General features: G+C 38.0%; 1 protein-coding gene across 1 annotated transcript in view; it reads right to left on the bottom strand.

Moving 5' to 3' along the window:
- Positions 1-8079: 8079 nt before the first annotated feature.
- The window catches only part of SLC26A7 (solute carrier family 26 member 7), a 71030-nt gene continuing 56014 nt past the window's right edge, over positions 8080-23095 (bottom strand). The window contains exons 13-18 of the mRNA XM_032129087.1: positions 22277-22393; positions 20487-20535; positions 17738-17838; positions 15399-15453; positions 15211-15314; positions 8080-13218 (exon numbers count right to left, since the gene is read on the bottom strand). Coding sequence (XP_031984978.1) covers positions 13183-13218; positions 15211-15314; positions 15399-15453; positions 17738-17838; positions 20487-20535; positions 22277-22393 — 462 coding nt within the window. The 3' untranslated portion in view covers positions 8080-13182. The remainder of the gene's footprint in view (positions 13219-15210; positions 15315-15398; positions 15454-17737; positions 17839-20486; positions 20536-22276; positions 22394-23095) is intronic.

Here is a 23095-nt window from a genome sequence, read left to right as displayed (position 1 = left end):
TGGCAGTTTCAACACGGAAGCAAGCAAAAACGAAAGAGAAAGCAAAAATGCAGCGAGACAGAAAACAGCAGCCACTTGGAAAAAGGAAAAAATCATCGTAGCTAAGGTTTTAGGAATAGTAAAATGGTATAATGTTAAACAAAATTATGGTTTTATAACAAGATGTGACAACCAAGAAGACACATTCGTTCATAGAACTGCTGTTAAAAAGAATAACCCTGAAAATTACATCCCAAGCTTGGGAGATGGAGAGGTGGTGGAGTTCAAAACTGTGCAAGGTAGAAAAGGGTTACAAGCGTCAGAGGTCACTGGGCCTGGTGGTGTTCCTGTAAAAGGCAGTATATATGCTAAAAATCATAGTCATGTTAGACAATATCTCCATTATAAGCCCCCCTACAGTCTCCCTTTCCTAATCCCACCTTTCCCTTTTACTCTATATCCTATTACCCCCAGTGTATTCGCAATCTGTTTTTTCACCCATGGTTTCCCTCACAAAACCATGCCTTTGCCAATTGTTTCCCCCAAAATCCCTTTTCAATGCTGAGTGAGGGATGAAAAGGGGGAGGGAAGAAATTAACATTGTTTAGAGTTCCAACAGCTACAAATGGAAGAAACCCTCTCCTGCCTCAGTTTCCCCACAAAGCATGCTCAGAGAGTCCTGTCTCCCTTCTGTCAGCCTTAAGATGTTCCAGAGAATCTGTTTGGACATTTAAAGACTCAGGAGGGTGGCTTGTTTTGTTTTGAAACTGTTCTTGTTATGTTTATCCAGTTGTTTTCAATGTTAAGTTTTAAATCTCTTTTTGTTAAAAATAAACGGGTGAAATGTTGGGGCCCTCCCCACTGCCATGTAGCCCTGGGAGAGGGGCCCTGGGCGGGAGGCACAGGGTTTCCCTGCCCCTGGTCAGCCTCGTTCCCCATTGGTTGTTTTGTGTTCCCCTGTGCAGGCAAGGACCCTCGGGTCCCGTGATTGAGGCAGTTCCTCAGCAGATCCCGGCCACGCAGCTGGAGAAATAAACATCTCTGAAACATCTATCAGTCCACATCTATTTCTTTTCCATGGGCCTCGTTGTTTGATACACGTGTTGCAGTATCCTCACTGTAACAGTCTCCCAAGACTCCACACCTTTCTGATCAAGTGTCTGCCTCAGAATACCATTGGTACAGTGGTTAAGAATTATTTTGCACAAAGAAACCCCTCTTCAATAGCCCAGACTCAAATTCTGAAGTGTTGTTTATGTGAACAGTGAATGTGAACAATGAATCAAAATATCCTGCTGTTAAAATGACTGTTGTATCACCATATTTTTGAAGATAGGCGCTATTTTGCTGTAATTTACAATGTCTTACATGCCGCAGTGCCAGGCAGCTGTTCAGCCAAGAGCAGCAAGGAAGGTTAACTAACAGTTCCTGTCTCCAGAAGTCAGATGATGTTATTGATTACACTGTTGTATAAAGAAGGAAAGAAGAGAGCCACATTAATTTTAATTTTGTTGAATAGCCATCATACTGAAGGGTCAAAGAAGAAGGAATGCCTTATGAAAACAAGTGGAAACATTTGAAAGGAATAATTATTCACAAGATCAGAATGGAAAAAAATACAAAAGGAGTTGTGTATTTGTGTGTGCTGTAAATGATATTACAGACTACAAATTCTAGGATGGAGTGAGATGTATTCAGAATATCTGCTTTGCTTCAGAATAGAGACATAGATGCTTATATTTAAAAAAAAGGCAAAAAAATTGACAGTAGAATCAGTCTTACTAGCCAGAGACGGTAAGTCATGGCAACATATATCTTCTATGGGAATGACACACTGGGAAATGTAAACTATCTAAATAGGACTCCTGTTTCATTCTATGGACTACCCAGGGAGCTGGGTAACCTTTACTTCACTCTCTGACAGGTCTTTTGAATTTAAACATCTGTTGGACATGCAAGTCCATTTTAAGCACTAACATGTCTTGTTACTCCTAACCAGTTGTGTGACCAGCTTGAAGGAGAATGTTCCCTGCAGAGTCCATTGGCAAAACTAGTATAAAATAATCCACTGCAATCTCTGTATGCAGCTATAGGCCTGCCCAGATATAGTGAATTAATTCTTTCTGGGACTGGGACAAATGCTGGCAAAATAGAGAGAAGTTTGCAGCAACTTTTTTTTTCTTTTGTTGTGTTTTTGTAGGAGGCAGTCTAGATGTGGACTGACATGCAATAATCATTGAATTCATCCTTTTTGAACAAATGCAAAAAAGCTAAACTTGGTGAATTTATAATATTTTTGCATTTATTGCATTGTAGGAGAAATCAGATGACACCACAAATGAAATAATTAGAAAGTCATCCACAAGGATTTTAGGGGGTGGAAGCATTTTCAATAATAGAACATTTGTTTAAAGGCTTTTAGCAAAACCTCTTCCCCCTTCTTTTGGCTTTACATCTATTTTGAATCACAACATGGCTGGTTTACCCTTCTACCCTTCTACTGTCACTGTTTTTATCTGGAAATATTTTTCGTTGGATAGGAGTGTTCTATACAGCAGGGAAAGAAAACATTTTTGCCCGTTCAAAAAAAAAAATCCAAAGGTTTCACTGTGGAATGAGAAAGGGTCTGATGACATTTTCTAGCAGCTAGCAAATCGTGCTGTCATGCATAGGGAAAAAGCCACTAAAATATCCCCAGCTAAAATATCGCAAAATTATGTAGAATTCAATCCTAGGGAGCCATCTGCCATGTGAAAGCTCCACTGATTTCTAAAGGCGTTCATTGCAGGCAGGTTTGCAGAACTGGACGCATAATTTGTCCCTTCTAGAAACCATAGCTGTTGAAAAGAAATCCTCATCAAAAACACGAGTGGCAGAGGATGAAAAAAAATTCTGCACAATTGGGTAAAAAATCCCCACCCTCAAAAAGAGCTCATGTGCTGGTTGAAAATGCACCCCAGCTACAGGTAAGAAATGAGCTACTCATGGAAGGTCTGATCCTGCCATGTATGTGCATGAACATCAGACTGCTGTCAGGGAGCTGTCTGTTCTGAAAGTGTTCAGGTAAGGTTCTTCCTCAGTAATTGCTCTTTTCTGAATTACTGGCCCTTTAAAAACTAAATAGTAACAACCGATAGGGAAGAAATTTTGATGTACACTACACATATATGAAGGGATGTATATATGTATAAATGTACAGTATTTTAGTATTGCCTTCTATTTTGTAAGAAAAAACTGTTGGAAATGGTTTAGTGGGTCCTGCCTTGGGACAGGGAGACAGAGAAGCAGCTTCTCAGGGCCTTCTCCCAGCTCTGTGTTTCTGGAAGCACTGAACCTCAAAGTGGAGGAAACAATCTGCAGAGAGGCAGAAGGAGATGTGTTTTACAAATTGCAGCCTGATGAGCTCTTCAACAACATTAAACACCCACGGAGAATTTAACACAAATACTAAATGAAAAATCTTTTATGGCAGTAGTGAAAGCAAAGCCTTTGATACATATATATATAAAATAGATAAAATTCCATTAATTTTCAACTTGGGACAGACGTTTTATTTGAATTTACAGACATGCCAAATGGTAATTTTGGCTTCCAATCCTTGAGATGTGGCTGATCTATTATGGGTGATAACAGCATATGCTATGTTCTGAGTCAATTTCTATTATGTCATAAGAAGCAACACAGCTAGTAATAGAAGGCATTTTTGCATTAGCTAAAATAGCAAATGAGGTCCATAACACAGAAAATAGGTGGGTTCCAATAGTAGATTCAATATTTGAGATGGTTGTCAAATTCAATACTGAGTAAATAAGTCAACAAAAGCAAATCTCACATGAAAAATGAACATGGCATGTAGTACAGATTTTTTTCTTTCATGATGTCAAAGGGTTGCATATCTTGACAACTTTCTTTAGCTGGTTATGCCTGGGAGAATTGATGGAGACATTTGGCCTTTGTGGGTCTGTGTCCAAACTTGTATGTCCCGAGGAGGTAAGTGGCTGCTTGAGATGCTGTGGAGCAGGGGTGAACAGCCGAGAAACAGGAGCATCTGAGTGCAATTTGATGGAGCAGATGTTTCATCCCAGTACTCCACAGCTGCCTCAAGGCTTTATCTGGTGTCAGCCCTTTCCTAAATGAGTTTTCATAATGAATTTATCTGTTAATTGACACATGAAAATCTATGTTAATATAACATTAAGGACCTATCATAGATTTGCAAATGCCAGGAAATCAAAGGGGGAAAAAAAAAAGCTTAAGCTTGACTGTCACCAAGACTTACCTGCTATGTTCCATGGGGGAGGAATCACTGATGCAGAAATGCTTTACATGCTGCAGAGTTAAACATTGCCTTTTTTTTTTTTCCTTTTTGACAGCTGTGGGGGCAGAGGGAGTACCTCCAACACCTAATAAAAGGTTTTGGCAGTTGCTTATGAGTTTAGGTATTAGAACACTTTATGCGCTTTTACTTAGTGTCCAGACTTGTGGCTCTTGTGGCACCAGAGTTGTCCACAGCTGACCAGACCAAGCAGTGAGGCATTTCCCTTACCCCTTGCAGAAATACAGAGATAATTCTCATGGATTTTTCCAGTGTGTCCATTGTGTTGACAGCAGAGAGCTAACATATTGCTAGTCCTCGTTTCATGCATAAGATAGGGCAGCTCCTTCAATACAATAGCCCAGGTTCTGCCATATGAGTCGAGAAATCCAGAAACAACTTCCTTCTCAGGCTGACAAAATTCACGTCTACCATTTTACCTTCAGGGCAATAACCTTCCTAGTGGTGGGTGAGGATACCTTACAACAAAACTGTGCCAAAAAGAGTTTAAGCCTTAACTGGCCTGCCTGGCAAAAGGAGACACTGTATTTTAGTGCCTGGGGAAGTCATAGGAGTGAGGAACTTCAGGGTACCATTCCCTCTTCCCAGGACAATATATATATATTTAATGTTAAACCACCATTATGAAGATCAGATTCCAGGAACTTCTATCACCAGCTCATGCCGTCTGCTGTCCTTGCCCTTGTCACCAGTGAATCTTGTTGTCCTCTTTTCTATGCAGCCAGATAATGTCCACAGGAAGGAGAAAGCATAGAAGAGTTAAGGTACCTTCCTGACGTAAGTCCAGACTTGGGCACAGTAGATTTTGGCGATCTGGAAATACTCGGTTCAAGTTCTCAGACCACACCTTGATGCACACAGCCCAGGCAGGATGATGCCATTCTAAGCTGAGGACCATGTTAATAAAGACAGATTCAGCAGCTGTCCAAGCCCACATGGATGTCTCTCTCCTGATAAAAGGTGCAACAGTGTCTCTGCCTACCCTAATGCTTGGTTGCCCGGTGCTAAGTGGATCACAGCTGTCCTCTGTATAGTGCCTGCACATCTCCAGGGCAAGTGCATCTCAGTGCAGCTCCGAAGAGTACTGAGGGTGCTGAAGACTCTACTGCACTACCTGGTTCGGCCTTTCCCTGCACAGACAGAGTGGTGGCACACACCAAGGCACAGGGTACCATGTTCCCATGAAACTCAGCATTGCCCATAACTAACTATTGATTAGTCCTAATGGACTGGTTGTTCTAAAACTGTTATCCTAGCTTGGAATTAATCTTTTAACTGAAAGTGTTTCCCCTTTAACTTTCTTTCTTTTTGTTGCACACTTCTAGTCCTGTGCTAAATTTTCTTTGATGCACTGCATGAATGGAGCTGCCACTACTCCAGGTGGATCCTGGAGAAATATCTGAGTGGTGACAATGATGGAGAAATGACTGAAGTGCTTTGAGCACAGTGTTTGCAAGGGCTGCTCATAACATGGAGGTGGCAATACTTGGGGTACACCTGTTACTCCTTATGGACCACCTGTCTCACTGAAAAGGTATAGTCTGTGAGGCTGAAAAGAGGCAGATGTGAGCTTTTTTATACGTGTACTTCATGCTTACATGAATGAAACACCTATAAATGCTGCATTTTGTCTGAAAAAGTTGTCTGACTCCAGGAAAAAAAACCAAACAACTCTTATTGATATTAAGTAATTGAAATGCTGCTAAAACCACATTAACAGGAGCAATGGCAGTGTGGGGAAGTTATCTTTGTGTGAGACAAACTTCACTTCGGAAGAAAATGACCTTGTATGGTGATCAAGGGCCTGCCAATAGGAATTGGTTCAAATTTTTGTGGTCTGCCTCCCCTTCATCCAATACCTTCATGCAGCCTGACATCCCAGCTGCACCTTTGCTCTTCAGCTTTTTCATTCATGCACAATATCACAGTCTTGTTCCCTTGAGTCTTTTTCTCCTGTATAGCCTCTGCCCATATCCTGCTGTCCACACCAGCGCCCTTCTCCTCCCAGTCCCATGCATGACAGACTCACAGCCCACCAGCATCATAGCCCTGGTTTCCAGCTCTGCATCTGCAGCATCTCACTTGTGTTTTGATCAGTACTGCAGCCACTAGTGCTCTGCAGTCTGCAGAGCAGGTTGTCTCCTGCTAGGAGAGAGGCAGAAGGAAGGAGCAAAGCGAGCAGTCCCCAGGTCTGCAGAGCATCACGGGTCACCTACAAGTCACTGTCTCTGTTTCATGGGGTTGGGAACTGAAGACAAGAGGTATACTGGAGACCTATGAAATCGGGGCAACAGTGGAGCCAGGCCAGCACCAAACCTGAGCTGTGATCAGCAGATTTAAACACAATTTTATTACTAAAAATAAGATTAAAATGATCACAAATTGTAGATTGCAAAGGTAATATTCCAAAACATGTTTCAAATCTGGAAGCACTCCAGAACCAAAAAAGCGTATTTTTTTCCCTAACTGATAAGGATTGCTCTTGTTCTTTCAAAACGTATCTTCCTTTATGGAGGTATTCTGAATTAAGAATTTGGCAGTAGGAGCCAAGCTAAATCAGAAAGTAATGAAATTCCTGAAATTTAAAAACAGTCACAGAGAGAGAGAAGAGAAAAAGGAACTTGAAGCAAAATGCTGGGAGTTTTTGAAATTATTAATTTATCTTGGAGTATACTACTCTGATACTACTCTGGAGAATCAACTCACAATTTCAGTGACTGTTGCCTGTGAACTGAGAGAGACCTCCTTTCCTGATCCAATGAGCAGCAGCCATTTTTGACTATACTACCTGAGCCTACAAATGAGAGCAAATGTGCAAAAAGCACCTTCCCCAAAATCTTACAACTATTAGTTGCAAGTAACAATTAAGGGTGCAGATAATTTTGCCTCTCAAATGGAATATAAAACAATATGTCCAAATTAGTGAGATATATTTTGTGGTATTTAAGTGAATGTACAGGGTACAGATTAATTCAGCATTGTGGAGTTTTCAAGAGTTCCTAAGATTTTGTGCATTTTTAAACTACAACAGTATCACAATCAAAGCACAATGGGAATGAGAAATACTTATCATCAAGTCAGTCAGAGCAACAACATGAGCCACTTTCTTGGTTCTTAATTTTTAACCACCTGAATGTATCCAGCACAAAAGACCTCTTTATTGGAAAACACATGAGAAAAAAATTAACCAAGCAGCCATTTCTCTGCTTTTGCTTGTCATGCTCTCCAGAACTGCTGTGGAACTAGAGGATTCCCAGTAGGGAAGGAATTGCACTTCAAGTTACCTTTCAAGTTCCTGGTGAGAGCCGATCTTGGGCTTCTACAGGCCCATTCTGGGAATAAAAATAATGGCATTTTCTGTTATCTCACTCCAAATTGAGATAACTTGGAGGTTTCCTTGCTATTGTGTGAGTGCAATTGGGAAGAAAAGCTCTAGAAAATATCCTGTGTCATTAACATTAAGAGTATTTAGCTGTCTAGCATCTAGTAGTTGATGGCACTGTAAATTGTTTATACTTCTGCAAGCCACTGTAAATTTAAAAAAATGTAGAGGTTGCATTCCTTTTGGTAGAAGCAAATTCTTTCATAAATTACCAGGCTTGAAAAATTAAGCTGCTACTTTCAAGGCCAAATTTTTAAAGATATGTCAATCCATTTTTCATTAGTGTCATCACAGTTATTGGGAGGTGGTGGGAAGGTTTGCCCATCATTTCGTCTCTACTGGGATAAGCCACAGACTGTATATAAGTAGTGCCATCAGTATGTGCCAATTGGATATGAGGTGCACCATCTGTAGATGCAAATGACAATTAAAAAAAGACGTATTCAAATGACTGTGCATGCAAAGAGCCAATACTAGAGGAATTGGACCAAGATTTCTGTATTTCTTATAGAGGTAAAAATGTCTGTTATATGCCATACTCCTGTAAGAGCTGTGAAGAAATAAAACTTCTGAATGTAAGGCAATTTCTCTTTGTTCATTGTTAAGATTTAATACATTTTGAGGTTGAAGAAGGCAAAATATTTCATTACAAACTGGCTAGTACAGAATGTAAAAAAAAAACCCAAATAATGAGGGCATTTTCCTCCTTCTACATGCAAATTGTCTCATATTCAAATTTATTTAAGTATAAATTTATTCTTGCATATCTTAATACACAGAATTGAAAAAAGAAAAATAATTAAATGCATTTAAAACATATGGAAACATACAGATTATGTGATCTTTACTAAAAATCTATCTTAATGATGAATGCACCATTTATTATGCACTCTGGAACTGTGCTCCTTCATTTATTTATGAGTTTCTGTAGACAAAGAAAGTATCTTCCAAAAATAGGAATACCATATTTTCAAGGCATACTGTGTGTTTTATTTTTGAAACTAGTAAATGTCAAACAGTATTCATACGCAGTATTGACACATTAATGTTTTCATTCAACAGTGAAGATACCTTTCTTTGTTACATTATATATTTATGACACACAGAGCTGTCAAATAAATTATGTCAAAGCCAGACCTTGTGACACTTGAATCATAGAATCAGGGCAAATAACCTTTAAAATGAAAGACATATGACAAGAATTAGAAACATTTAATTTGCATAAATATAATGTTAACAGTCTTTTCCTTATTACATATTTTATGCCTAATTTTTAATTGCCATTATACTCATTCTTTAACATCAGTTTGCTCCCTAGTTTTTTCCTCATTGCTTCCTTTGTTTTGGAATGTGTGAAACAAATTCTGTAAGAAGCATATGATCAGATCACCATTTTAATATACTCTGGTTAGCAAATCTTTAAGTATTGATAAAAATTCTTCACTCACATGATGTACTATTAAAAATGTAGAACAAGTTCCTAAAAATAGCTAAAAATTCCTAAACACATCAAGCAAATATGTTATGTCATCTCTGATAACATTGGACCATCTCTAGAAAACAATCTTGTATTAAAGTTCTCCTCTGAAGTGCAGAATACACCAAATGAACAAAATTGAAGCACTGATTTGCAAAAGCTAGGTGACTCACACATACTGAATTTTGCAGTATAAAATCTGAGCATCTAAGTGTACACACAGGAATCAAAGTGAATGGTTAGATTTTCAGAATTGCTTGCTCAGAGTAGTAAATTCATTGGTTTCATTACTTGGAACCTCTTTGTAAATGAGAGACTTCCTCGAGCCTCTGCTGGCAGGTGCAGTATCTCTCTTGCACCTTTAGGAATCACTTAGGAGAGAGAGAGCTCCACACTTTGCTCTTATTGCTAACACTGCACAAGCTCACAGACATAACCACAGCTAGTAAAACTTTGCATTATTCTGAAAAGTCCCTAGGGATGTTCCAGTAAGTAAGGCTGAAGGTACAAAGATGAATGTCTGCCTCAGCAGGGCACAAATAACTAAGCCCCTTACTGTTCCTGACTGTAATTCACCTCCACTGGGATAGTGAGGCCAGAGCCTGCCCAGCCATAAGGACACACAGACTTGGTGCAGGCTCTTTGGTACAGGATGAGTTTGGTTCCCTTTGCCCTTCTGGATGAGAAGAATAAGTATGGCTTATTCTAATTATGATATTCTTCTATAATTATGGCATTTGGACTAGGTGATCACTGTTGGTTTCTTTCAAATGTTACTCTACTGTATTCTATTTTATTCCATTCCATTCTATTCCAGTGAAGCTAATTGTGATGTTTTGGGTTGGGCTTCCATATATTTACATAATAATTCTTTCTGAGCGCCAGAGGAAAGCCAGTGGCCAGTCTGCATAAAAAAGCATTGAGGGAAGGGTTAAAATTAATAGTGGGAATTGCCTCCAAAACTTAATCCAGTATTAGTGTTTCCTTAAATCTTCACCAAAGAATTAAGCAGTTGTTTGTTAGTTGACTCTGAGTGGCACAAACACACCAGCATCAGGGATTCGCAGAGAGCAACTCAGGGAGGACATGAAGCAACTCCCATGCCACCAGCAGAGTAGCCAGTGATCTGGTGATCCATGAGGTCTGATGGCATGGTATCCCGGCCTTTTGAAGACAGGCAATGCACAATAACATGTTTTAGGAAACATCAATAGCTCAGAAGGGTAGGTGGTGGAGAAATGGAAACTGAATCAGTAGTGAAGTCATTTGCAATTTGCTCTACTAAGTCAGTGGTAAAAAAAAATGACACTCCCTCACTCACTGCCCATAGTTCTGTAGAGCAGTTCTGGTTTGACAGAGCTTAAACTCAATACAGGTATTTTAGAAGAAATTGAAAGGGCAGCTACCTTCATATGTCCCTTAAACACTCTGTTCTGCTGAGAAACAACTATCTTGAGTGATGCCACTTGTCAGACAGGGAATATAATTAACTCAGAAATGGAAAGTTATTTAGACTTATTATATGCAGCAAAAGAGATTACAGAAATATTACAACTATCCCAAAGCCCAGTGTTGGAAGATTGGAACTAATGGGAGATAAATGTTCATCCCTAAAACAGCCATTTAGCTGGGCAAAAATTATTCCGATTGAAAGCAGTAAAAATTGGAAGCAATTTTCATAAGCACTACAAAATTGATCATTAAATGCAGAAGGTTTCATTAAAGGCTAATACTACATGGAATTTTAAAAGTATCTGTGTTGTTCCATTTACAAGATCATTCAGAACAAAAGTGAAAGTCTCCTGGTAGATGTTATCTTTGCTAAAGACCCTATTTTTGACAATTTCGTTAATCAACTTATCTGTAAATTTTCAGAAAAAACATTTAGCTGACAAAGAACAAATGCTGAACCTAGTAGAAAAGATACCATTTATTCATTTATTCAGTTTGCAGTTAAGTAGAAATCTCCGTTCAGCTGTGACATAAAATTGATGCTTCTATGATTAAAGTACATTGTAAATAGTTTCTAAAGTGTTAATAAATTACGAAAACTGTTTGAGGAAATTATTAATCAAATGTTATAGCCTGTTACTGAGTCCAGTGATGTAATGAGCCATTTGCAATCAACTACAGCATCTGAAATTAATGTGCTTGAGACGGTACACAGAATTTATTTCTCCTGTGTATAATGAGTTTCTCACAGTTACTTATCAACCTTTTGCATAGTATTTACCAAAGCAGTCTCAGAAGAACTTGTACAGAACATTTCTGGTTATCTGTGGTACAAAGTAGAGAATAACTACAAGAGTCACTCATAACTGAAAGGGCAAAAAAACCCACGGCTTTCTCCCATTATCATCTAGTAGTGTGGAGTTACCGAGACTTGAGGAAAAGCTTATCAATTTCTTAACTATGTAGAGATGCAAAAGTCACTCCATGAGCCACCTCATCTCCTGCAGGCAGCAGCTTTGGGCAGAGCACACAGATGTAATTGCTGCTGAAAACAGAATGCTTAGCACTAGATTTTGCCTATATGTGTCAGCTGCACAAAGCATCCTTGTACTTCCCTCCTCTCTGTAGTGCTAAGATGGCCATTATGGCTGTGCCATATTAATTTACCTTTAGCTTCCATAGATTTTTTAAGTTTATGAAAAAAAATCCTACTTTCTCATCTTTCTCATTTGTTGATTCCTTTTTGCTCAACTCACATTTTACTGCTGGTGTTCACATAAGGGAACAAAGGCAAGAGAAAAGAGTCATACATAGAATTGTAGAATAACCTGGGTTGGAAAGGACCTTAAAGATCATCTGGTTCCAACACCCTGCCGTGTGCAGGGACACCTTCCACTAGAACAAGTTGCTAAAAGCTCCATCCAACCTCGCCTTGAACAATTCCGGAGTTAGGGCATCCATAACTTCTCTGAGCAACCTGTTCCAGTGCCTCACCATTGTCACAGTAAAGAATTTTTTCTAATATCTAATCTAAACCTACACTCTTTCAGTTTGAAGCCATTCCCTCTTGTCCTATCTCTACATGCTCTTGTAAATAGTATCTCTCCATGTTTCTTGTAGGCTCCCTTCAGGTACTGGAAGGCCTCAATATGTTGCCATATAACATGGTATCGATGTGATAATATAATCTAACACGATTGCTGAAAACTCATAAATACAAACCAAATACTCAACTTGTGAATTCCTCCACCCACTTTGTGTGCTCACACACAGTACTGCACATCAGGATTGTGGCTGAAATGTGGCCCACACCTTATGTGTCCCTACAATCACCTCTCAGCTACCTCAGCTACAGAATACCTGTGGCTTTGAAAATGTAGCAAACCATAATAGCAGAAGACAACTAATAGAGGGGAAGCAATCCAGGGTTCTTAGTGAACATGCATCTGCCTTCTCTGCATATACTTGCAAGTTCTCCCATTGATCTGGGCAGGCATTAAAAAGCAGACAAAGCCAAAGTAAAAAAAGTGGAAGCATATGATAGCTGTGATATGATGCTGTTACTGCAAATGGCTGGCCTGAACAGAGGAGAGAGTAAGTAAAGCCATTAGAAACAGTATGCATTGGTATATGCCTTCCTGTGGATACTGTATCAATTATAGCATGCTCTTTTAAAGATTCATAATGTCTCTATTCCATACACAAAACTACAAATGCTTATTCCAACTAATGTTACAATAGAAGATATCTAAAAGAATACACCTAACTGGTAAACACAGTTAATACCTCGTGTCTGCTTTCTAATAATTTTTATCTAAATGTATATAAAAATATTATATAAAACCACTGTAGAGCAATTGCATGAACATTCTCTGGGTGATTGCATCTGAAAGATTTTCTTTTTGAAAGGCAGATCTGTCATTACTGAATGTGCTAAATATACATGGCATATAAAAGATCGTCTATGAGACCCAGTGGAGAAAAAAGTTAAGAAGGCATGATGTAGTTCATTTTGAATATGAGCAGATGAAACTAGTGATGCTCAATGGGTTGGCATCACACTTCACTCTGTTCACTGAACTTGCTGTAATTCTAAATTGAGAGAAACAGAAAAAAAAAGTATTATAATGTTTTCTTAGAATATAATATAAAATTAGGAGATGAAGCTTGAAAATGCCACCATTATAAAAACTAATATTTCAAAAAGTTATTTATTATTAACTGCATAAAGTAATAGTCAAGTTTCTTATCAATTTATAAACGTAAAAATGAGAATGACACAACATTTTCATTGGAGGATGTAGATAAGAACATCTTTGCATTTCTGAACAGCATCAGAGATGAAAGTTAACCACAAAGCCCTCTTGCCTCTACCTTTCTGACAGTGAAAGACTGTTGTATGGGGAAGCTGAAATGTAAATCAGAACAAATCACTTTCTGTTAGTCTCCAGCCCCTTCCTCATATTTTTTCTATCCTATTCTGCCTGTTCTGTCCTGTTAACACTCAAAAGTCCTACTGGCCTCAGCAGCTTAAAAAGGTGCAGGAGGAGTACATAGACTGGTAGGTACAGTGTGGTGCTGCTATTGCCATCACCCTGCCTTGTCACTCTTGTCCACCTTATCTTCAGGTGTTAAACACAATGAACACATAAAAATCCCTGAAGCATGTACTACAAATACTCTGAAGAAGAAGCATCAGCAGTATATATATACACTGTTCATAATTATGTTTAAAATTTGAGACTGCATGCAAGCCTTTCAGACTAAACTGCTGAGCCATTATACAGAGGTTTGATTTGCCTAGCAGCTCTGGTAGAAACAAGCAATCAGTTCCTAAAAAAGTGGACTTTGAGTTTTAGGTACCGCTTTTCATTATGAACGTTTGTCCTGGTCTATCCATGTCCCATTTCCATAAAATGGGAATGCTAGTACATAACTATCTTACAAGAATGTTAGGAAAGTTAATTAATATCAATAAAAAATGCAGACATTTTATAACACAACAATCATTCTAATTCATCTAATCAGACCCAGACAAAATATACAATAGCCAACCCCGTTATTTTTGCCCCGCAGTTACCATTTCAGGAAATTATTTTTTGTAGGACAACATAATGAAAAATGTTGAAAAGCTCTGAAGAGAACATGTTTTTCTGGTCAATTCACTAGACCAGCTGTGCCAACTCACCTTAATCTGGATAAATCAATGGAAAGTGTTTTTGTCCATAGGCAACTCTGATTTAATTGGTAAAATACAAAGTGAAGAAAAAAAGACAACCAACCAAACCACAGACGATGATGAGTTTAACGTCTCTTGGAGAGGGCTCTGAGCCAAACTCTAGCCATGTATGAATCATAAATAAAACTACAGGAAAGCACACTGCTTGTAATGCATGCTCACTTACACTGGCATGACAGTGGAAAAGGATCACATAGTTCAAGAAGAAATGTTTACAATCTTTTTAAAAAAGAATGCAAGTATAATTGAGCAAGTAAATAGATGCTCAAGCCTCCCTTCTCCCTCTAGCTCTTTCTTCCCCTCTTTCCACCAGTGAGCCAACAGAGCATGCTACAGTGCAGGGCAGAGACAAGATTTCTGTCTCAAACCAAACTTGCTGGGAATCCAGAAGCATTTCAGTCAGACCAGTGCGGTGCTGGTCTGGTGTGAAGCAGCTTCAAGCACCCCAGGCTGAGAAACAGAAGTGTAGTTTCAGTAATGCAGAGCTGGCTGTGAGTGAATTTGTTTCACCGAGAGACTGTGTTAGGTGTTTCCAGATGACATAAATCTTTCCAGTGGAGAATGAGCCCAGATTAAAGCACCACAACACAGTGCCTCTGGATCTACCATAGAAGATCAAGAAGTTGATGCAAAAAGAGACAGGGTAATGGGAAGAGAGTGCTAGCAGCAAAAAAAATGGAAAACTGCATTCCTGAGGCTGAGGACCAGTTTTAGAGTGCAGACAGATAAAAGATTTCTACACGATGGATTCATTGGGTAAATAAGACTTTCCCAGACTTTAACAAATTGCTGTGAGCATCCAAGAAGCCCTCCAGGCTTCACCTACTCCTGCTTATAAGTCTTACCCTGTGAATATGAATGGCCTCAATTGCTGAAGAAATAGATTCAAAAAATACTGGATTGTCAGATTCAAGATTTCCACCGTACTGCATTGCTTTCATCAAGGAAGCTGCAATAAAACAAACACATGAACACTGAGAAGGTAGTGAGGATATATAAACCATCATGTTAAAATTTTTACTCTGATACTTGCCTTTGCAGTGTGCTAGCAACACATCGATGTATCTGTTTTTACAGTCCACGTAAATCTATATGTTTGAAAACAAGAAATTTTAAAAAAAAAAAAAAAAAACAAAAAACCAACCATGTTTTAAGTACCAACAGAAAATAAAATACACAGAAATTCCTGCCTACCCATATTCAAGGTAGACAGAGCCCGGAGTGCTGCTGCAGCAGCTGTACTGCCAGCAGCCACCAGAGTGAGCCCTTCTATAATGCAAACATTACCAAGCCACATTTATTTCCTACCACCTCTTCGCAGTACTTTACAGCTCTGCTGAGAAGTAAAACTGAATGTGATTAACAATTTTGCATTTTCTTACTGTAATTTTTAGGGGTATTATTTCCAGTTCTCTTTTTTCAACGTGTTTTCCCATGTCCTTACCATATGCTTACTACCAGTCCACATAGACAGGAATCAGACCTAGAAAACTGAGACTTTTATCAAAAAAGCACCATAACTATCATGCTACATTCAGAACTAAGTTGTTCTTTATTCTCTCTTTGAAACTGGTCAACTCCACAGAGAGAAAATATTAATAAGATAGAAAGCTAAAGAAAAAAAAAAAAAGTGAAAATATCTCCAAAACCAGAGTAGGGCATTTTTCTGCCAAATGGGGAATATCCAAAGCAGTTCCTGCATCAAAAAAAATTTAAATAATCCGTATGAAGTAGAAAAATTCTGAGAGAAGAGATTCAGTGAGGACCCTATCAGAATACTCTATTTTTAAAAATAAACCAAAAACCTTACTCAGTTCAAAAATCATCCATCTCTGGCATCAGTGATGATATTTTGGGAAGGAGTGTAACAACAAGGACATATTGAGTGTGGTCCTCTCTGAGCAACTTGGTTTTGGACCAACCATTTATCCACAGGCTGCACTACCAACCTGTGCTCTTCATAGCCCACACCAGACTTACCTCTCAAAAATTTGTCAAACACTTCTTTAAAGTAATTTGTAATTTGGAGGTCTCTAAGACCTTTTGGAAATCATAATTTTTAAAATTAATACTATATTGAATGCCCTATATTTCTAAGGGATAGCTAATAAAGAGTCACTCCCACTAACCTTATTTTTCCAGTTTTCTTTTTCATTATATCCATGCCAATATGCGTAGTTCTAATTTAAACTCTTTTAAGACAACACTTACTTCACTGTGTAATCACTGCGGTAAATTGAGAAAATTGTTAGGGCAAGAAAAACCTGGGCTAAGACCCAAGTTTGAATCTAGTCCTTTATCTTTCTCACAAAAATTATGCAAACCAAACCTTCCATACCCACTTAACTCTGTAGTCACTACACAACTTTTAAACTCCAGATCTGATGGAAGTGTAAGAAATAGCTTTTGAACATAATATTTATCCACTCTATAGAACTGCTTATTATGCAGAACCATAGACTCATAGAATTGTTTAGGTTGGAAAGGACCTTTAAGGTCATCGAGTCCAAGCCTTAACTTGGCATTGCCAAGTCCACCACTATCCATGTCTTTCCAGCCACTCTTCCCCCAGCCTGTAGCACTGCACAGGGTTGGTGTGACACAAGAGCAGGACCTGGCACTTTGCCTTGCTGAATTTCTTACCGTCTGCCTCAGCCCATCAATCCAGCCTGTCCAGATCCCTCTGCAGAGCCTTCCTGCCCTCCAGCAGATCAACAGTCCCACCCAGCTTGGTCTCATCTGAAAACTGACTGAAGGTACACACTCAATCCCCTTGTCCAAATCATCAACAAGGATATTAAAGAGGACTGGCCCCAGGGGAACACCAAGTGAGGCCAGCTGCCACCTGGATTTAGTTCCATTCACCCCAATAACCAGTGATTACTGGGTTTAGTCTTCTGGGAGCATCTTGGAACTCCTGCAATGCCTGAACCCAGTCTGCAAGATATGTTGCCCATGGGAGAAAGGTTGGAGATCTACTTTCTGCTAAGCCAGAGGTCAAAAGATGAACACACAGATAAAAGCACAGAATTAAAGCTGAAACTTTAAAGCAGTAAATTTACACGTGTCCCTACAACTGACACGGCAGGGTCAAATATGACCTAAACAAACTTAAAAAAAAAAAAAAGGAGAAGTTCTGAAGCTCATCTTCATTACATGCAGATGTATACATTTGCACTGTTACCCAAAATATTTAGAAATATTTTAATGTAATTTTATATATATACACAGTACAATTTAATACCAAATCTGTGCTTATATTTTCTATGGGTGAAATATTTATCCACTGATACAGGTGAAGTGACTAGTAGTTGGCCCCAGTAACTCATATGTGTAATTATAACATATACAGAATGTTTCTGTCATGAATACCTGAAGAAGCACTGAGACTCCAGTGTAGTCAAAAAAATTCAGTCCACTGCAGTCTAATATCAAAACACGTCGCTCACTGTGACATGACTGCACCGACTCGCCTAAACATTTGATAAATGAAAAACTTTAATTAAAAGGAGAATACTTAAGAAATGGGTATAAGAATGATGATAGCGCAACAAAATAAGCCCAAACTATCACAGTAAAACTTTTACTGTTATGTGCTAGGGTATCAGGGAAGAAAATACCACATTTTAGAAGCTCAAGTGAAGAACATGTAGGGCAATGGAAAGAAGTGATGACAGACAGAACATACTAATGAGATGTTTTAGGCAGCAATAGTGTCTCAAGAATTAGACAATTGTTTCTTCAAATTTGAATTTCTCAATGAGTCAGCTTGGCTTCTTTGGAAGATTTTTCATGGGATACACAGAAAATATATCTCTTTGTTTTAAGTCCTGATATGACATTGATTTCCATAGTACTTAAACACCTGCCTATGGCTTAACTTAATATTCACACCCATAAGGAAGACATATATGTAAAGTGGAGCATTTCATTTTTCTAAGGTTTTACAATGCTGGTTTTTGTTTGGTTAATTTTTTAATACACTCTGACATATTGATGCTGGAGAAGAAAATTGTGTTGGTAAGATTTGCAAACGTCTTATTCTTCAACCTCAAGCCATCTTTTGTTTAGTTGAAACATACTCTGCTCTAAATGCATCCTGAACTAGCACATAGATAAATGATCCCTGGCATTCATAAAGGAAAAACTAGAAAATAATGCACACTTATTTACATTTTCTGAGCAAATGTTTGTTATCATAATGCATGCAACTGAAAAAAAAAGAAAAGAAAAATATGAAGGAAAGGAATTCTGATTGTAAAGACGAGTTAAGCTAAATGGCTTTGGCAGAGCAGAGGTAAAGATTTTAAACTATTGAGGGGACTTGGAATTTCCCCATTATGCAAATTTATAATGGTGGTAATTCCTTTCTGACAGTAGTCTGAAAGCCAAAGACTTTTGGACTTGCATCTCCAGACATTTACTCTCTTTGTACTGTCCAACACACATGAATAGATACATACAAACAAAAATATAGAATTTTAAGGGGAATCTCCTGCCTGAAATTACTGTCATAGAAACCTAGAAAGGGTTCATGTGATCTCCCAGGCTCAGTGTAATAATTCCCTGCTGCATCCTGAATTGCAGTAGAGGATGCCTGGCCTCTAAATGAGGGGGTAGGCAAAGACCTGCAACCTCTTTGTATCAGTGGCATGAGCAAGAGCAGTTGTGTCATTTGGTGCTGATACAGACAGTATTCCCCAAAGGGAGAAAGGAAAGATTCTGACAAAGGCATAAATTTCCATGCTTTCCTGGACAACTGCCATAAGGCTTAAGGATTGTGTCCTCATGCTCCCCTCCTTCTTGAAAATGTAAGTTCCACATTTTGCTTTTCTCTTTATAGGGATTTTTCTTTTTTCTCTCTGTTTGTTGTTTTAAAGACCCCATGAAGAATCACCATAGACTGGTTGATCCAAGTAAACAGCACTTCAGTCCTCAAGGCAGGACTTAGGCTCTCAGAAAAGAGGTCTTGTGTCTTCTGTCACTTTTTGTAATATGAGAAACCAGTTCATCTTCAAGATGACTGAAATATGTACTGGTAAGACCTTCTCAGACATAGTATTTTACAATATAGTCAATAAAATACAATATAATCTTCAGTAGCCATTTTCGTAGGTTGCTATGCTACAGCAAAGCACTCTATCACCCCCAAGAAAACTAAATTGTAGTTTCATAAAAATGTCCTGAGTCTAGTTAACAAACACGAACAATCAGACAACAACCTCCAAATCAGATTTTCTACTGTGGCCTTAATGCTTATAAGTGCTTTAAATAAACACTGTTTTAATTCTAGCCACAATGAAGTCGTCAGTATAAAGTGTCTACTGCAAAAGGTTGCTGCAGCTCTCCCATGGGAATGTATGCGCTCTGATTTCGTTTAAATGTTACAAAATGTGAAAAGAGTGGAGTTATCCACCTTAATTGAAAAAAAAACCTCTAGGGTTTTTTATTATATGTTGTATTGATATACTGTATAATATTGGTGGTTATGGCATCACTGAAAATTGAGTTGGCATTTTCTGAGGTTTTGTGTTATGTGGCTTTAAAGATCACAAAGATTTGGCATGATTCTAATCTTACTTTAACTTTTTCATACTAATTGTGAACGCCAAAAATACCCAAGACCAGAGCTTAGCAAAACAGTCTCTTCAGCCTGGTCTGAGGATGAGTCCAGGCAACAACACGGGAAGTGTTTCCCCCACTACGTACATGTCTCTTTACACACACCGTCATTCCAGTGCAACAAGCAGGGACAGAATCAGCAAATGGTTTGGGTTGGAAGGGACCTTAAAGACCATCTAGTTCCAACCCCCCTGTGATGGGCCATAAGGCGCCCACGAACCTTCCACTCCTGTAGAAAAGGCATTTTTTGTGGGGTTCCCTGCTTTTGAAATCTTAAAATGTCAGTCTAAAACAGAATGAAAACCAGGACTTGTTAGGCCAAGGTTAACATAGTTTAAGATAGTTTAGCAATCATGCTTCATTGAATGTTTGGTCTAACTGAAAATATTTGTTTCCATAAAACTTGTGTGCACCTAGAAATATATAGAAAAATGTGGAGCCGTTTTTTGCACACTTACATTCATTTTGGTTTTAATATGATTTGTAGATATAAACTCACCATGACAACTTCCATTGGAAAATGAACAGAGCAATGTGTTCTGCTCACACTGAAATAAAAGCAACAAATGATTTACATACCAAGGAAAACTAGCCCATTGCACAGTAACAAGAGAAAATCAATGCAATACATAAGAATTCTGTTTCTCAGTATCAAAGTTAACTCATTCTCTCCAAAATCATGTGCTATGCAACAGGCTGTTGGATGTATAATATTTTCTGGTATAACTTTAGAAGAATACAGAGGCACCCTCTCAAACTGATATTTTGCACTTCATTTCAAACATGACGCAACCTCTGTCATGTTTGGATTCACTAGAAAGCATATTTTGGATATAGTGCTTTTGTGGTTAAGAAGTGGTCAAAAGATGGGAGAGATGTTCTTGAAAAGAAAAATTCTAGGCAGTGATTTTATAAGATTAACTTTTGATTAATTTTCTACTTGCTGCAATCTCATCTGCTACACTAATATTTTAGTAAGAACATTTTTGACGTGTAAATTTATTTAAAAATTACATTTATCTGGAGAATTTTTATAATAATTATTTCAACATGCAAGTTCTCAGTAGAAACATGAATTAAAACCAGAAACAAAGCACAGAAAAAAAAATTGAAACTGCATTTTTTTCACACCCATTATGTGCTACAGAAAGACATTTATTAAACAAAAGAAAAATTTAAAAAGAAGCACGGTATTTCAGGCAGCTGTACTGCTGAGTACCTTACAGAAGAGACAAAGGATAAAATCTGCCTTATAAGTAATGTATAAATTAACTTATTAAATTAACTTCTTGAATTGACTCTAATTAATTCCATGCAAATCCTAAGTAATTTCTCTCTGTTTGGAGGTTTTTTATCATACTAATCCAAATCACTCAGCCTAGTAAAACCAAGGGAAAAAAGCATCACATTTTCTGAGCTGAATTTCCACCCATCCACGTGCATATGACTAGCACAACTCTTTGTCAAGGGACAGCAGAGGTAGTAGACACATGTTGCTGTCTTAACAACCCATCTAAGGCATGGCTGTGATTTTCTCAGCCCAGTTTGCCAAACTGGATGAAATTGTCTACAGTAAGCATTGTATAGTATTGGAACGTCTTCACGGTACTGAAAGAAAAATGATAATTTATTTTTTGCCTTTTAGGAAGTGTTGCAGGAAGTTGCAGTAGTTATGTGCCGATAAACTTGGAAAATACTATGCTTATGGGAATATTCTCCAAAAAAGTGTTATATGTAATTTGTATGCTGTTTATTTTTCTAATACAATCAGTGCAAAAGAGGAAAAAGAAACAGTACTTTTGAAAAAAAACATAGCCACTTTCTTCCTAATTCTCCCAAAATTACTTATAGTTCAAAATGAAGCATCCATCTCTCATGGCCTTATTTTCAGAAAAAAAGAAAATCACATTTTATTCAAGCATATTTGTTGAAATATGAAAGCTACTCATTGTCTAAATCCCAGTCTTACATTAGCTGAGGTTATGTAAGTTCTTGCAGAAATTTTGGAGTTTTGGGTCAGTGCTTTAATGTATCTTACAGGATCACAAGCAGAAATAGTAGAGATACTGTTTTCAAGTAATACTATGAGATTAGTCCATATTGAATCTGATTAAGATTAGGATTAGCTTTATTCTAAATGAATCATTTCTAATGTTACTTTTTTATACTTGTTTCAGTATCTGATTGCATTCTCTAAGAAATGCAAGGAGAGCAAACACAATCTTCAACCCAATCATGGTGATTACTGAAGCATAAAGCACATCCCACCTCATTTACAATATCACATACCTGGCTGCTCATGCCATCCTTCTGGATTATCTTTAACAGGTCAGCATGAAATTTTCTGGCATTCAAAAAGACTAACGGGCTGTTGACTGAAACTATTTTTACCTGTTTTAATGATTCCTGTGGAATGAAATAAACATAATGCTGAAAAGGTCATCTTGGATTTGGAGACCGAACCCCAGACTAATTTCTCTAAAAAGCCTAAAAATACCTGTAAATTAACCCAGGAGGAGCTTTGGATTGTGAGACTAATTTAACAGATAATTCTATTGATCAGTCTTCCCACATAAATTAAGAATGGAAGTATAAGTAATATATAATGAAAATTTTCTATCATTTTAGTTAGCATGAGAAAAAGCATGCATGTTATAAAGCATAATACTAAGAACTATGAGCTAACAATTATAATAGCACTATTTCAGTTGATGTGATCCTCAAGCATAGACAAGGTAACATTTGCAGACAGGTAGTATATTTTATTAGACAAACACGTCTTGAAATAAGTACACAAGGATTTAGGGCAAACACTGCAGGTGATTTGGGGAAAGTTGGCAATATTCATCTTGGTCATCTGAAGATGACCTTAGTACAGATAGTTCTCTATGAAAATACTTGGTGGATCCAGATCAACCTTGAGTGACACATTTAAAGCTTTACCAGCAAATATCTGCAACCAACACAATAATCTACATGAGAACTATCAGTTGCCCTTGATCCTGTCTCTGCATTTCACTGAATAAGCTACAAGCAGCTTACCAGTACCTTCAGTCAGACTGTGTAGCTCAAAACACAAGTGTTACACAGCAGAACAATTTTGAAAGG

This window comes from Corvus moneduloides, chromosome 1 (assembly GCF_009650955.1).
Source record: "Corvus moneduloides isolate bCorMon1 chromosome 1, bCorMon1.pri, whole genome shotgun sequence".
Taxonomy (NCBI): domain Eukaryota; kingdom Metazoa; phylum Chordata; class Aves; order Passeriformes; family Corvidae; genus Corvus; species Corvus moneduloides.
This window is presented reverse-complemented; position numbering and strand designations above follow the sequence as displayed.